Genomic DNA, 12,580 nt, shown 5'->3' with positions numbered 1-12,580 from the left:
AAAAAAAAAAAAAAAAAAAAAAAGGCCACACAACAGTATGGTTTGTGCTCTGCGGCCCAATCCCACACACGCCTTGTTGGCAAGAAAGTCACTACTTCCTTCCTGAGGTGACCTGAGCGGGATTTTTCAGTAACCCTGGGGAGGCACACGCTTAAGAGTTAGAACGGTTTCCAGACAAACGCGGAAGAGCGCAGGCTGGTGCCCTGGGCGGCTGGTCCCCTGCCACGCCCGGTGCCATTTGCAGAGCTGTCCCTGCAGGACCCACAGGCAGGTCTGGTGCACACAGCCCCGCAAAGGGCTTCCCGGGTGGTGTGACTCTTTGAGGGCTGTTAATCCATGTCCCCACATAACTGAGGGTCCTCACACGTGTACTCCCAGGTCTTAGTCTGTCCCTCTGTAATTCCCATTCACAACCCTGCCCTGTAGCTGCTGGCGTGAACTCAGCCAGGCTTCAGAGAAGAGTGAAGCCAAGTCCACAGATGGCGATTCCTGTTTGCCTTAAAGCACACTGACTTTTCCCCCAGTGGTGTGTTGTTTAACTCCTAATTTGGCTTAGATTGTGTAGCCAAGATTTGTCTTCTCTCACTGCTTTAGTTGAGTCCTTTGTCAATTGACACAGTAACTACTGAAATTGTGTCCTGATCCCTTAACTCCTTCCTCTACACGGCTTTCCAAAATGAAACATTGGCTCATCCTTGTGTCAAAAAGTAAAATATCCTCTGGTAAGAAATGGGTGAAGTGTGTCACCAGCGTACGCGTCGCCAGCTTGCAGGGAAAACCCCAGCAACGCTGGAAATCGGAGCTCGGGTCCTTCTACGCCTCTGTTGGCCGCATCGGTGCTTTGCTGTTAGTTACAAGCTACCCCAGTTTTGGACAAAGTTGTGTCTCTATGCGTTGCTTCATTGTTTTTCCTCTTCTGACCTTGAGTCTGCACACCTGGCATCTCAGAGCATCCTTCTACAGACTTCCTGTGTAAAAAATGCACTTGGCCATCGTGTGTTTACGAATCTGTGAAATGAAATGGTAATCACTCTGACTTGGTACACATTCTGGTTTCCAAATCTGTCACCCCTCCAGTTCCACACCCTTCCTGAAACCCGCGTTTCTTATTGTCCCAACAACTTGCTGATTTAACTGTTACTACATTAGCAAAAAATTTTTTTAAGATTTTATTTATTTATTTATTTGACAGAGATAGAGACAGCCAGCGAGAGAGGGAACACAAGCAGGGGGAGTGGGAGAGGAAGAAGCAGGCTCATAGCAGAGGAGCCTGATGTGGGGCTCGATCCCATAACGCCGGGATCATGCCCTGAGCTGAAGGCAGACGCTTAACCGCTGTGCCACCCAGGCGCCCCAACATTAGCAAAATTTTTAAAGATTTTATGTATTTATTAGACAGAGAGTGAGTGACCGAGTGAGAGAGAGAGGGAGCACGAGCGGAGGGGGAGAGACAGAGAAGCAGATTCTCCATTGAGCAGAGAGCTGATGTGGGACTCGATCCCAGGACCCCAGGATCATGACCTGAGTTGAAGGCAGACGCTTAACCAACTGAGCCGCCCACACATCCCAGTACATTAGTAAATTTTGGCGCATGCTTGAGATACATTTTTCTAAGGGTTTTTAAATATATTTTTTAAACATATTGGCTTTCTTAAGAGATCACATCCCGGTAATGAACATGACACACATAGGCCTGTGTGTCCTCCTCCTTGTTTTCAGTCTTATTTATGTTCAGCTGCTCTCCTCATATTCTGTCTGAGCTTTTCAGTCTATTTGAGGTGAAAAACTAATTCTCCTGCAAATTTATTATGTACCAGTGATGTAAAATACAATGAAAGTGAATTATTGTTTTTTTAAAACAAAATTAAAAGGACATACAGACACTTTCTTGTCTTACTATTAGCTTAACATACAGAAAGTTAATTGAATTGTAAAAGTTTCTAAGTATTTATTTTCAGTTTCTAGCTTCTCTTGTCAGGAAGGAGTAACAGTATTTCCTCATCCTGTTCCTTGAATGGCCTTGCTCAATGCATCTGGTATTTCCAGAATACTTGGAATCCCACAACATTCAAAACTGAAAATAGTGTCTGTCTCTGGGCCTGTAACTTTTCAGCGTGGAGTTCCCCCAAGAGCAAGCCAATTCTCAGTTTCAGTGAAATCCCTGACATCTCTCTTATAATCCAGCAGGAAGAACTGGCCCCTCCTTCTCTTCTGCCCACCGCAGAGTCCTTGCTTCTGACCCGCAGCCCCAGCAAAGTCTTCGGACGATCTGTTCATATGGCTGTATCTTCAGCCCTGTACAGTATTTCCCTAACTTGCTACTGCTCTCGAATAAGTGTTTCTAGACCGACACCCGACGGTCCATTTGACCTCTGCCTTCTGAATTTTAACAGGCATTTCAAATTAAACATACAAAGCCAAATTCTCAACCTGTCCTCCAACTCTGCTCCTTTCATAGTCTTATCTATCTTAGTTCATTGTAATTCCAAATGGAATTCCAGCTTCTCAGAACCAAAACCCAGGGTCATTCCGAACTGCCTTTTTAATACATATAATACAGTAGAAAGAACCTCTTGGCTCTGTCTCTGTTCACCACCTCCACCTCTAACCCTATGGCGTACCACCATCATTGTCGTCTTGACTTTTTCCAGGAGGCTTGACATAGGTCTTGCTACTTGACCCTGTCCCCAAGTCTGTCTATTCTCAACAAAACAGGATGATCCTTTGAAAAACAAGTCAGATGATCTCTCTTCTCAAGCCAAAGCCTCCCAGCAGTTCCCATCCTACTCCATGAAAGGGAATCTGCCTCGGGGTGACCTACAAGACCACTAGTCATCTGGAGGTTCACTCCACCAAAGACCTCATTTCTGGCCACTCTCTCGAGCAGGGATCTGCAGGGGAGAACAGGACAATAGGGAGGATGGCTTCACATCTGTTCCTTACCTGCTTCCTTGGGCTAAGTTTGAATTTCAACCTGAGAATATGTATATTTTTATTGTCCAATGAGCTTTTGTGTGTGGATAGGAAAACTCATTAAAATGTGTACTGGCTTAAAGTTTGTCAAGTAACAACATAATACATCAAAAACCGTATTCTTCAAACCTTAAACACTCGCAATCTTTCTATATATTTATGCATTAAAGGTACAACCAATTATGAAGCATAAGATACATGAAATCAGAAAAATTAATTAAAACACTAGGAAGGCAAATCTAAGAGGAAAATTTACTAGAAGCCTATATTGTGTGTGTGTGTGTGTGTACATTTCTCCTCTATTAAAATGGTAGCGCTTAAAGTGTTTATTTATTTTTGAGTTCAGTTGGAACTCAGTACATTAAAAGACTTAAAAACTATTCTTAATCTTGGTCATATTGCAAGCATCTCCCCAAGCACTAGTAGCAACACCTTTGCTTACCACTAAAATGCCGTGTGTGCCCCAGAACCCAGATTCTACATTAAAAAAAAAAAAATGGAAATTCCTATAAGGGAGGTGTTTGCTTCATTTTCTGTGTCAAGAAAAAAACTAGGCTACCAATCTTCTTCAAAGGCCTCACCTCCTACCATGCTCCCCACCACGTACTCCAATACGACCAGCCATGCTGGAGTTCTAACGGTTTTTAAGAACACACCCAGTGTACCACTGCCTTCATCTGCAGTTCCTTTTCTCGGAATGACCGCTTTTCCCCCGGACACTGCATGGCATGGCTCTGGTTCTTGTTTTAGGTCTTCTCTCAAAAGCCACCGTCTCAGGGTGGCTCATTCTGTCCACCGTCTTTGCAATATGGTCTATTCCATTTTCCTTCCTCTGATCCCCTTCCACACATCAGTTTGAAGTTACGTCATTTGTCATTATCTCACGTCAAGTATTTTTATTTGCTTATTGTCTGTCTCCCCTGCCCTCCACGATCGTGGAAGTTCTGTGTGTAAGGGATTTCACCTCGTGTCTCTGCTGCATTTCATTACCTCTCACAAGGTAGGCTTCCAATAATTATTTGTTGAGTGTGTAGTGCAGTGGTTAAGCATGGGTTTGGCGGCAAAACTGCCTACATTGCTTACTAGTTATGTGACCTTTGTCTCCTTACCTATAAAATGGGAATAATGGTGTCAGCCTCAGAATTGTTGTGAGGCTCAGATGAGTTAATGTGTATAAAGCATGTAGGAGACTATCTTCTGTGCAAAGGCTCCATCTGAATGTTTATTAGTATTCAAACAGGTTTAACCATACCATAAAATAGGTGCTTCTCTTATTTATTTATTTATTTATTTATTTATTTATTTAAGAGGAAGAGAGAGCATGTGCAAGAAAATAGGGAGGGGCAGATGGGGAGGGAGAGAGAATACAAAGCAGACTCCGCACTGAGCACAGAGCCCAAAGTGGGGCTGGATCCTATGACCCTGAGATCATGACCTCCCCCCGACCCACTCCTACCCCGAACACAGGCTCCAAAGGCATTCTGCATCAGTATCTTTCTTCACCAGCAGGTGACATTCTGGGAGCCTGGATCCCTGCCCAGTTGACAGTGCTCCAGTGAACCAAGTTGTCCATATCCTCGGCTTTCTTCATTTCTTAGGAAGAAGACGGCACACGGGCATTCTCTCAGCCACGGTTGGCCGAGGGCCTATGGCTACCGAGCTTGACCCCGATCCCACCAGCCCTACCGCAGCCTCTTCCAACAATCATGGCCACTCCTGGAGAATTCACCAGCAACCAAGAATCGTGCCTCCATCTCTGTTTTCAAATGATCTCGTAGTTTTTCTACCGGATTTGTGTGCACAACAGAATACAGTACGAGCAGCAAAGCAGATTCCCTTCTTGGTGTTGGAGCTAGCAGGACTGGAAAGGGTTATCCCTCACTATTGAGAACACCTGGCTCTCCAGGGAAATAAGCCCACGTTCCAGGGTTTCAGCTGGAATCACAGTTAACAGTACTTGGTGACGCCTCTGTTCTGGGGTGATAAGGTGACACTCTTTGCTTTTAAACACTAGGTCCTCACCTAGGAGCTTATATTACATTAGATTACCCAGCCTGAAGTTCTACACCATGGGGGTGACACAGAGATTTTCTGACAATCTCCTGAACCAATACGTAAAACTCCCCCAAACCTGTTAAGCTAGCATACCTGGTAACATGGTCATTTACCCTCAGGGCTCTCTCTGAGCCCATTTGTGAACACTTGCGGGGGAGGATGGATATGTGTGGGCAGCCCGGGTCCATCTCCTCTGGGAGTGTATCCTGTGCTTCACCCAAACATACACCCACCACTCAACTACGGGACCTTATCAGAAGTAGAGGGAGGATATGTTAGGGTAGTGTGTTTAGGAACCCAGAGTTTCCTGAAAATTGCTGTGTTCAACAATCATCCTTCCCTAAGAGATTCCCTGAGAATCACTACAATTCAGCAGCAGAGAATACCCAAACAACATTTTGTGGTTAACTGGGCTCCTCACTCACAGTGTAAAAGACTCTAACGAGATCTTCTGAGATCTCCTCCCTCCTCCCTTCTTTCCTATCGGCATCTCAGGCTCTTGCCACCTTCCCAAGGACAATAACCCGAAGGAAAGAGAGCTGCCAGGGACCATATTGCCACAATATCAATGATCACTTACATCCTGCAGTGGCACCAGCCCTTTGAAAACGTCTGTTCTTGAAAACCTATGGCTTACTAGAGAACTGGTGTATCTAAGATCTTTTCCGGAAAGTCAAAATTGATGGCATCTGTTCATTCAACAAACATAATTTTGGTCACCCACTATATGTCCAGCTACAATCTAGGCACTGGAATACACGTGTGATCAGGACAGATGATATACATGATGTCACAATGCCTACATCTGTAGGTGCAAAGGACACTAACCACATAAAAGCAAATGGGATAATTTCAGCTCAATCCCGTATTCAACACAGACAACTAAAGAACATTGGGATAGAATGTGACTGAGGGAGAGTGGCCACTTGGGCTACACTGGCCACTAAGGCGTCTCCATGAGGATGATACCTGAGCTGAGAGCTGAAGGTTGCCCTGAAATCATCCGTGGAAGATGAGGATGAATGAAGAACGGCCCCGGGTGGAGGAAAGAATTAAAGTATTGGCCTTGAGCTGAGAAGCTGGGCACAACTGAAGGGGGAAGCCTAACATCACAGGAGCACAACACACAGTGGGGGGGGGCAGTTGGACATGGGGTCTGAGAAGTGAGCTCAAGGCATCTTAGGGGTTCAAGAATTATTGTGACCAAAACATTAGACTAGTGGGGAAAAGTCCACCCAAATGGGAAACACCCAAAATATATTTGCATCACACGCTTGTGCTAGGAACTGAGAAATCCTTATGTGAGCCTCTTCATTTTAATAGACGTAACCACCTGTGGTCTTGTGCCACATGAGGGGACCTCGAACGTCATCACAGAGGGCTCCAAACAGCCACGTAAAGTTCTGCCTTCCTCCCTGGACTCTTCTATGTAAGCTGCCTGAACATGTCATGCAGAAGGTGATGGAGGGAGGGAGGAGGGGAGAAGGCCTGACCCCAAGACCTTGTTCATGGGTAAGAGTATGGCCTGGGTAAGGGGTCATGGAACCCTTTGTCTTAACTTGAAAATGCCCAGTATAAAGAGTGACATGTTTCCACTAAGAAATCTGCACAATGTGCTCAGTTATCTCACCTAACGGAGCTGTCGGCTAGACATCTGCATGAACTCTCCACCTTATAGCTTCCTGTTCTCCAGCAGGCTCAGCCAAGGTGTTTCAAAATTAAGTAGACAATTTTAAAATCTGTATTTTAAAAAGTTAAGGGAAAACTGTAAATAATAATGATAATAAACTGAACTAATAAAGAGAAGTAAACACATAGCATCCGAGCACTCTTTTCCTTCGCTGCCTTGGCTCTGCCCATCCTCCATCCCCAAGGCCTCTTCCTGACCACTCAGAGTAGAAATTTCTTCCCTGAGTACCTGCCGCGTGAAGACAAACGTGATCATACACAACCTCAGAGAAGTGGGAATGCCCCGTCCTCACTCTGACGGGACACATCTCCTGTATTATTTGAAATGTCTCTGAAGACGGACCCACACCCAATCACTGTGCAGTTTGGAACACTCAGTGCCCCCTCACCTCTGGTGAGGAATCAGGGAGATGGAAGAAGTTTTAATAAGAACACAGCCAGATGATGCAATGATGTCAAAGGGGAATGGATTAAGAAAACATCACTCGATTTGACAAAAATTTATTTCAGATAGTATTTAATGAGAAACATTTTACACTGAACCAGCTACATAATTTGTGGGGTGAGTCCAAAATGAAAATACAGTATCTCCAAGTTTTACTAAGGATTTCAAGACAGCAAGCACAGCATGGATCACATGCCCATGACCCTGGCCCCGAGTCCAGGTCAGGCTTTCGGTCATAGGTGCCGGTACAAACACCTGCATCCTGTTTTCAAGCAACTGAGAAAAAACAGAAAAGTGAAAATCTAAATAACCAGTGTTCAGAGTAGGAAGAGATGAACGTTTTGAGGATGACCCATCCAATTTTGGAAGTCTGGAAGAGCTCTCCATGGGGCAAGGCAAGGAAACCTCCATGGGAAAGAAACATCTGAATTAGAGTCTGGAGGACCAGAAGCAATGTGCGTGTGGCCAACGCAGAAAAGATATTGCTAGAAGATGGGGGGAAAATAAAACAGGTTTCTAAAGGGTTCAAGATTTCTGCCACAAGAAGCCATTTTATCAAAATCATGTTTTGTTTACAGGTATGAACCATGTTTAAGAAGCAGGAAAGCATTTTATGTGTTAGGTAAAACTAACGTCCCCAGAGTTGGTTTAGGCTTGTTTTCCATTTCTTTAAAAATCTATTTTTGATCCACGATTCCTGCGGCAGGTAGAGCTGGTGTCCGGGAGTCCTGGGCCCCTGGGTGTCGGCCCCTGTGGGCGAGTCAGGACCGTGGACAGCGGGGGCCAGGGCCTTCTGATTTGAGCTGTGGGAAGAGGATTTTCATGCCAATGGAGGGAAATCCGAGAGAAAGTGGGAGGGTAGGGGAAAGAAGAATGAGCTGATAAGAAGTTGAAGAAACAGAAGAAGAGGCTCACCTGTGCTTTTTAAAGCAGGAATGCCCTACGAGCAGCACGAGCAGGGTAACTATCACCACCAGACAGAGCAGTGTCAGTAGGGCTGAGTTTCTACCTCCTTGGGCGTAAAACAAGGATGTCAGTCTGCAAGGCTCTCTATGTGGCCACCACCATCAATGCTCCCCCTTCCTAGAATTTTCATCTGCATGTTCTGAAGACTTCATCTCAATTCCTCCTGAGTCTGTGTCCCCAATCCCCCACCCTGTCTCTTTCCCAAATCACCAGGTCCTTCTTCCTTTTCTCTTCAGTACTCCAGTCCCCTCCTTCCATTTCTTGAAATGTAACGGTGGTCATTCTCTGCCCTTCTTTGTTTGGATGGCCCCGCCTCTGTCCTCTTGGGCATAGTTCCCCCACCCATCTCCCAAGCACCTCCCTCAGCAGCCCCAGGACTCAGGGAACACTGTTGCTTCCCGGCAGGGCCCCAGCTCTTTCTCACCCCAGTGGATGACAATGTCCTGGCCTCCCAGACTGCTGTGCTTTACCCGGCACGACAGGCCGGCCGCCTCCCGCGCCACCACGTCCAGGGTCACTCGGAGATACCACGTCCCGTCAGCATGGGGCAGGACGTCGCCTCGCTGGGTGCCCCGCTGCTCCTGCTCACCCCGCATCCACATCACCCCCACGGGCTTGGGGTGGAAGCCGGAGACGTGGCACACCAGCAGCAGACGGCCTGGACCGGGACTGGGGCCAGCGGACAGCCAGGCCTCCGGCTTCACTGGAGGGAAGATGAGGAGACAAGGCACTTAGGGGCGCCTGGGTCCGAGCTCGGTGACTCAGTGGTCTTAGCAGTTGGAGTAATCCCTTCCTTCTCTCATCTAAGAAACAATCCTAAACCCACATATCTCACCCTCTAGCCTCTCAGTATATGTTTCAGAGGGATGGTAAAGGGTAGGATATGGAGCTGAAAGCCCTGGGAAAGCTCACCTTGTCGCTCTAGTTCTGCCTTCCCTGCTTCAAGGATTCCTGCCAGAAACCGAGGGCAGGTGTAGCTGAGGAGGTTCTGCACGATTTCCTTAATATCTAGGTACTGGTTGAGAACCGCACAGACCTTCTGAGCCCGACTCCCGGCTCCTGGAGATGGCTGCCAGGAGTTTCCTTGGAAACTCAGAAAATCTGAGCCTTGATACGCCCCATTCAAGAAGGTTCCCGAGGCCGTCCCAGCATGCACCGTACAGCCAGCTGACACCTGGAGCTCAAAGGGGTCTGGGGGTGGACAAGGGGGACAGAAGCCATGTGGAAACAGTTACCAGGAGGGAAAGCAAACAGTCTAGGAGACCTACTCTGGAATCACACGGCATGCTGGACGTGGGTGGGGAAGGGGAGGGAATTTGTAGGAAGAAAATGTGAAGACAACAAGGTACTTAGGAATAATTGATGCTGAAGGGCTGGATGGGAAGGTGTTGGGAAGTTGGGGGCCCGGCTGGAAGGGCTCACTTGGGAATGGTTAGGTACAGGCTGGGCCTGGTAGCCTCTCAGGCCAGGGAGAAGGGAGGGCAGAATCCTGGCTGGAAAGGCCATGTCTGGGGTCAGGGGTGGTGGGCAGAAGATCACAGGGAGACCCTGCCGCAAGGAGCTGGGACGCGAAGGTGTCTAGTGCTGTGAAGGGGTATGTCCTTTCAAGCCCTTCTGCGTCTAGGGCGGGCGGGCAGGTGAAGTGGGGATGGTGGTGAATTGTGAAGCAGAAGAGAGAGCAGAAGCCCAAGGGGGGACAGGGAACACGTCAGGAAGGCTGGGTGAGGTCAGAGCCCCTTTGGAAGCAGGCTGGAACCTTCAGGCGAATATCGGCGTGGAACCAGGAACTCACATTCAAACTGAAACTGGTGCTCAAAAGCCCGCACCTCGATGATGAAGCCATGGAAGTAGAGCCGGAAGAGGTTTTGCAGATTCCTCAGCTCCTCGGCGCTGAAGTTCCCCCGGGACCAGGGCTGCAGGAAGCTGATGGTGCCCAGGGCATTGTCCCAGCCATGAGTCTGCAGCTCACCCAGCCAGCCCGAGCCCTGCGAGGACGCCCAGCTGCTGTTGGCAAAGGAGGAGGTCTGCAGCACGCGGAAGGAGAGGGGCTCCTCTGTGGCTGGATGAGGGTGTCCTGGGACCTGGGATGCTGCGAGGCCAGGCCACGCAGAGAGAGGACGCAAGGATGGGCCAGGGTGAGCCCACGTGGGAGTGGAACGAGGGAGACGGTTACACAGACTGCACCTGATCCCGCAGCCCTCCCTGCTCTCCGGGTTGCCTTCCTCTCCCCCAGACCAGACACAGAAAGCGAGATGGGGCAAGATGCTTTGCCTGGAGTCCGCCTGGCACGCAGACACCAAGGGCATCCTGTGGGAGGAGCTCTCCCTCCTGCAGGTTCCCCCAGAACATCAACCCAATGTGCCCAGCCTCAGGAATCTTCCCAGGGCTCTTCCTACCCTCTAGGCTTGCCCCACGCTGGACAAGTCCCTCGAAGAGCAGGAGAAGCAGCAGCATGGCAGCTCGGTCAGACGAAGGGGGCCTCACAGGACTCAGGAACCACTGGCCTCCGAACCCTCCTGCTGTCATCTGCCTCGCCCTGCCACAGTAGGCAAACCTCACCCTTGCCCACTTCCTCATCAGAGAAACCCTCCTGCGTCCTCAGAGCAGCCCCAGGAGGCTCTCACTTCCCCTCCCTCTCCGCCACTCTCGAGCTTCCAGATCTTCTCCCTGCATTGCCCGATGACCCCTGTGCACACCCACTGTCAGAGGGGTCCCGGCTCAGGACAAAGTCTGCAGTCTGGGCCGGCTGGAAAATATAGATCTTTGTGGCCTCGGCGGAATCAGGTCCACACTTGGGTTCTCAGTGTCCTCTTCCTTGAAGAGAAGGAATGGAAGTTGCGCCCTGGCACCTGTGGCCTTTCCAGCCATCCTTTGACCTGCTGCTGCAGCTCGTTCTCTCTCTTGTGGTCCCCCCACCCTCATCCTCTACTTACCCCCGTTTTTCCCTCTCGAGACTGCTTTCCCCCTCTCGCTCCCTTGCCTTCTCTCCCTTCCCTCACCTGCTCTGTCTCTTCATGCTGTTCAGAAGACGTGGGGCATCCAGAGAGCCACTGTACCATCATGACAAGGGGCATCTGTAGCAATGCAGGTGGCCCGATAATCTCAGAAAAGGCCCTCGGGCCCAGCTTCTGCCATCAGACCACCTACCACTGTTGCAGGGGTCCGAGGGTGGGCTTGCCCTGGCAGTGGGAGCTGGCACACAGGTAACTCTCACTCGAGGGGTCTGGAGGGAACACGGGGGCCTTGGGCCCCCCACCCCCAATTAGTCTAAAAGCCTGCAGGCAGGCCTCACTCTGGGTGGGAAGCACGCTCAGCTCATGGCCTGGGAGCACTGGTGTCCCCTGGGGAGGGTCTGACCGAGAGGAGTTCCTCTGATGAGGCCAAAATTAATCCATCTTCGAACACTCAAAACCTATGCCACATACTTTTTCATGAAGCCAGTTGTCTGAATAAAACCAAAAATCAGCCTGAAGGAAACACCCAAGAAATGATGTAAGAAGTACCAGTATCAAAGTATGTTCAAAAGATATAGTTCATTTTAAATAATTGTTCACCATGTACTTGTAAAATTTAACACATTCGTTTAATATTTCAGAAAAAAGAGTTAATAATAATCGAAGAATCACCTTCCATATTACCTCCCGAAAACCTGGGTGGGGAGGTGAAACGAAAGACAGAAATAGGCTTATTCAAATCATGTCTTATTAACCAAGAACACATTGCAAAATGGAGTCAGGAAAATCGGTTAAATCATGATGTTTGTAGAAACAAACTGAGGGCTTCAGAGGGGAGGGGGTGGGGGAATGGGATGGGCTGGTGATGGGTTTTAAGGAGGGCACGTATTGCATGGTGCACTGGGTGTTATACGCAACTAATGAATCATGGAACTTTACATCAAAAACTAGGGATGTACTGTATGGTGACTAACATAAGATAATAAAAAAAATTATAATAAAAGAAACCAGATTACATCGAGGTAGCAGAGAGCATGAACTTTTAGCTATCTCCAAAACACTTAAAATGTTTAAAAATGTGTGTTACAAAAAGACACTTCAATCCGTTCTCATGCTGGAAAATGGTGAAAAGATCCAACTGCGGAAGAGAAGGTTTAAGTCCTTCAAAGCAGAGGGCAGGTGAAAGGGGTTCAGCCTGCCGAGGGCAGGACACACGCGGAGGAAACCGCGGGTGCAGCAGCGGCGTCTGCAAAAGGCGGAGCCAGACGCGGACCCAGGACGCCCGGTGCAGAGGCGCTCCAGCCCGCTGAGCCCGGTGCAGGAGCGCTGGCGTGCGCGGCGGTGACCGGGTCCGCGCTCCTCGTGGAGCCATGTGTCTGCACACGTGCACACGTGCACCACACAAGCCCCCCGAGACCAGGGCAGCGAGACCCCCAGCAAAACCTCCTGTGTCCTTTCCAGAACCCGGAGGATCTGCGGCGTCACACACACACCAGAG

At 48.9% G+C, this 12,580-nt stretch overlaps 1 protein-coding gene across 1 annotated transcript; it reads right to left on the bottom strand.

Moving 5' to 3' along the window:
- Positions 1–7,217: 7,217 nt before the first annotated feature.
- Positions 7,218–10,686, bottom strand: LOC103672138 (T-cell surface glycoprotein CD1e, membrane-associated-like). The gene is made up of 6 exons (XM_008700806.2): positions 10,525–10,686; positions 9,921–10,217; positions 9,041–9,319; positions 8,553–8,831; positions 8,078–8,174; positions 7,218–7,965 (listed from the first exon to the last, which is right to left on the bottom strand). Exons 1-6 carry the CDS (start codon positions 10,652–10,654, stop codon positions 7,791–7,793), a joined length of 1,257 nt encoding a protein of 418 aa, XP_008699028.2. The 5' UTR covers positions 10,655–10,686; the 3' UTR covers positions 7,218–7,790.
- Between the last annotated feature and the right edge of the window lie 1,894 nt (positions 10,687–12,580).

Source organism: Ursus maritimus, unplaced genomic scaffold (genome assembly GCF_017311325.1).
Source record: "Ursus maritimus isolate PB19 unplaced genomic scaffold, ASM1731132v1 scaffold_2, whole genome shotgun sequence".
NCBI lineage: Eukaryota > Metazoa > Chordata > Mammalia > Carnivora > Ursidae > Ursus > Ursus maritimus.
Note: the sequence above shows the minus strand (reverse complement) of the source record. Positions and strands in the feature narration are given on the sequence as shown.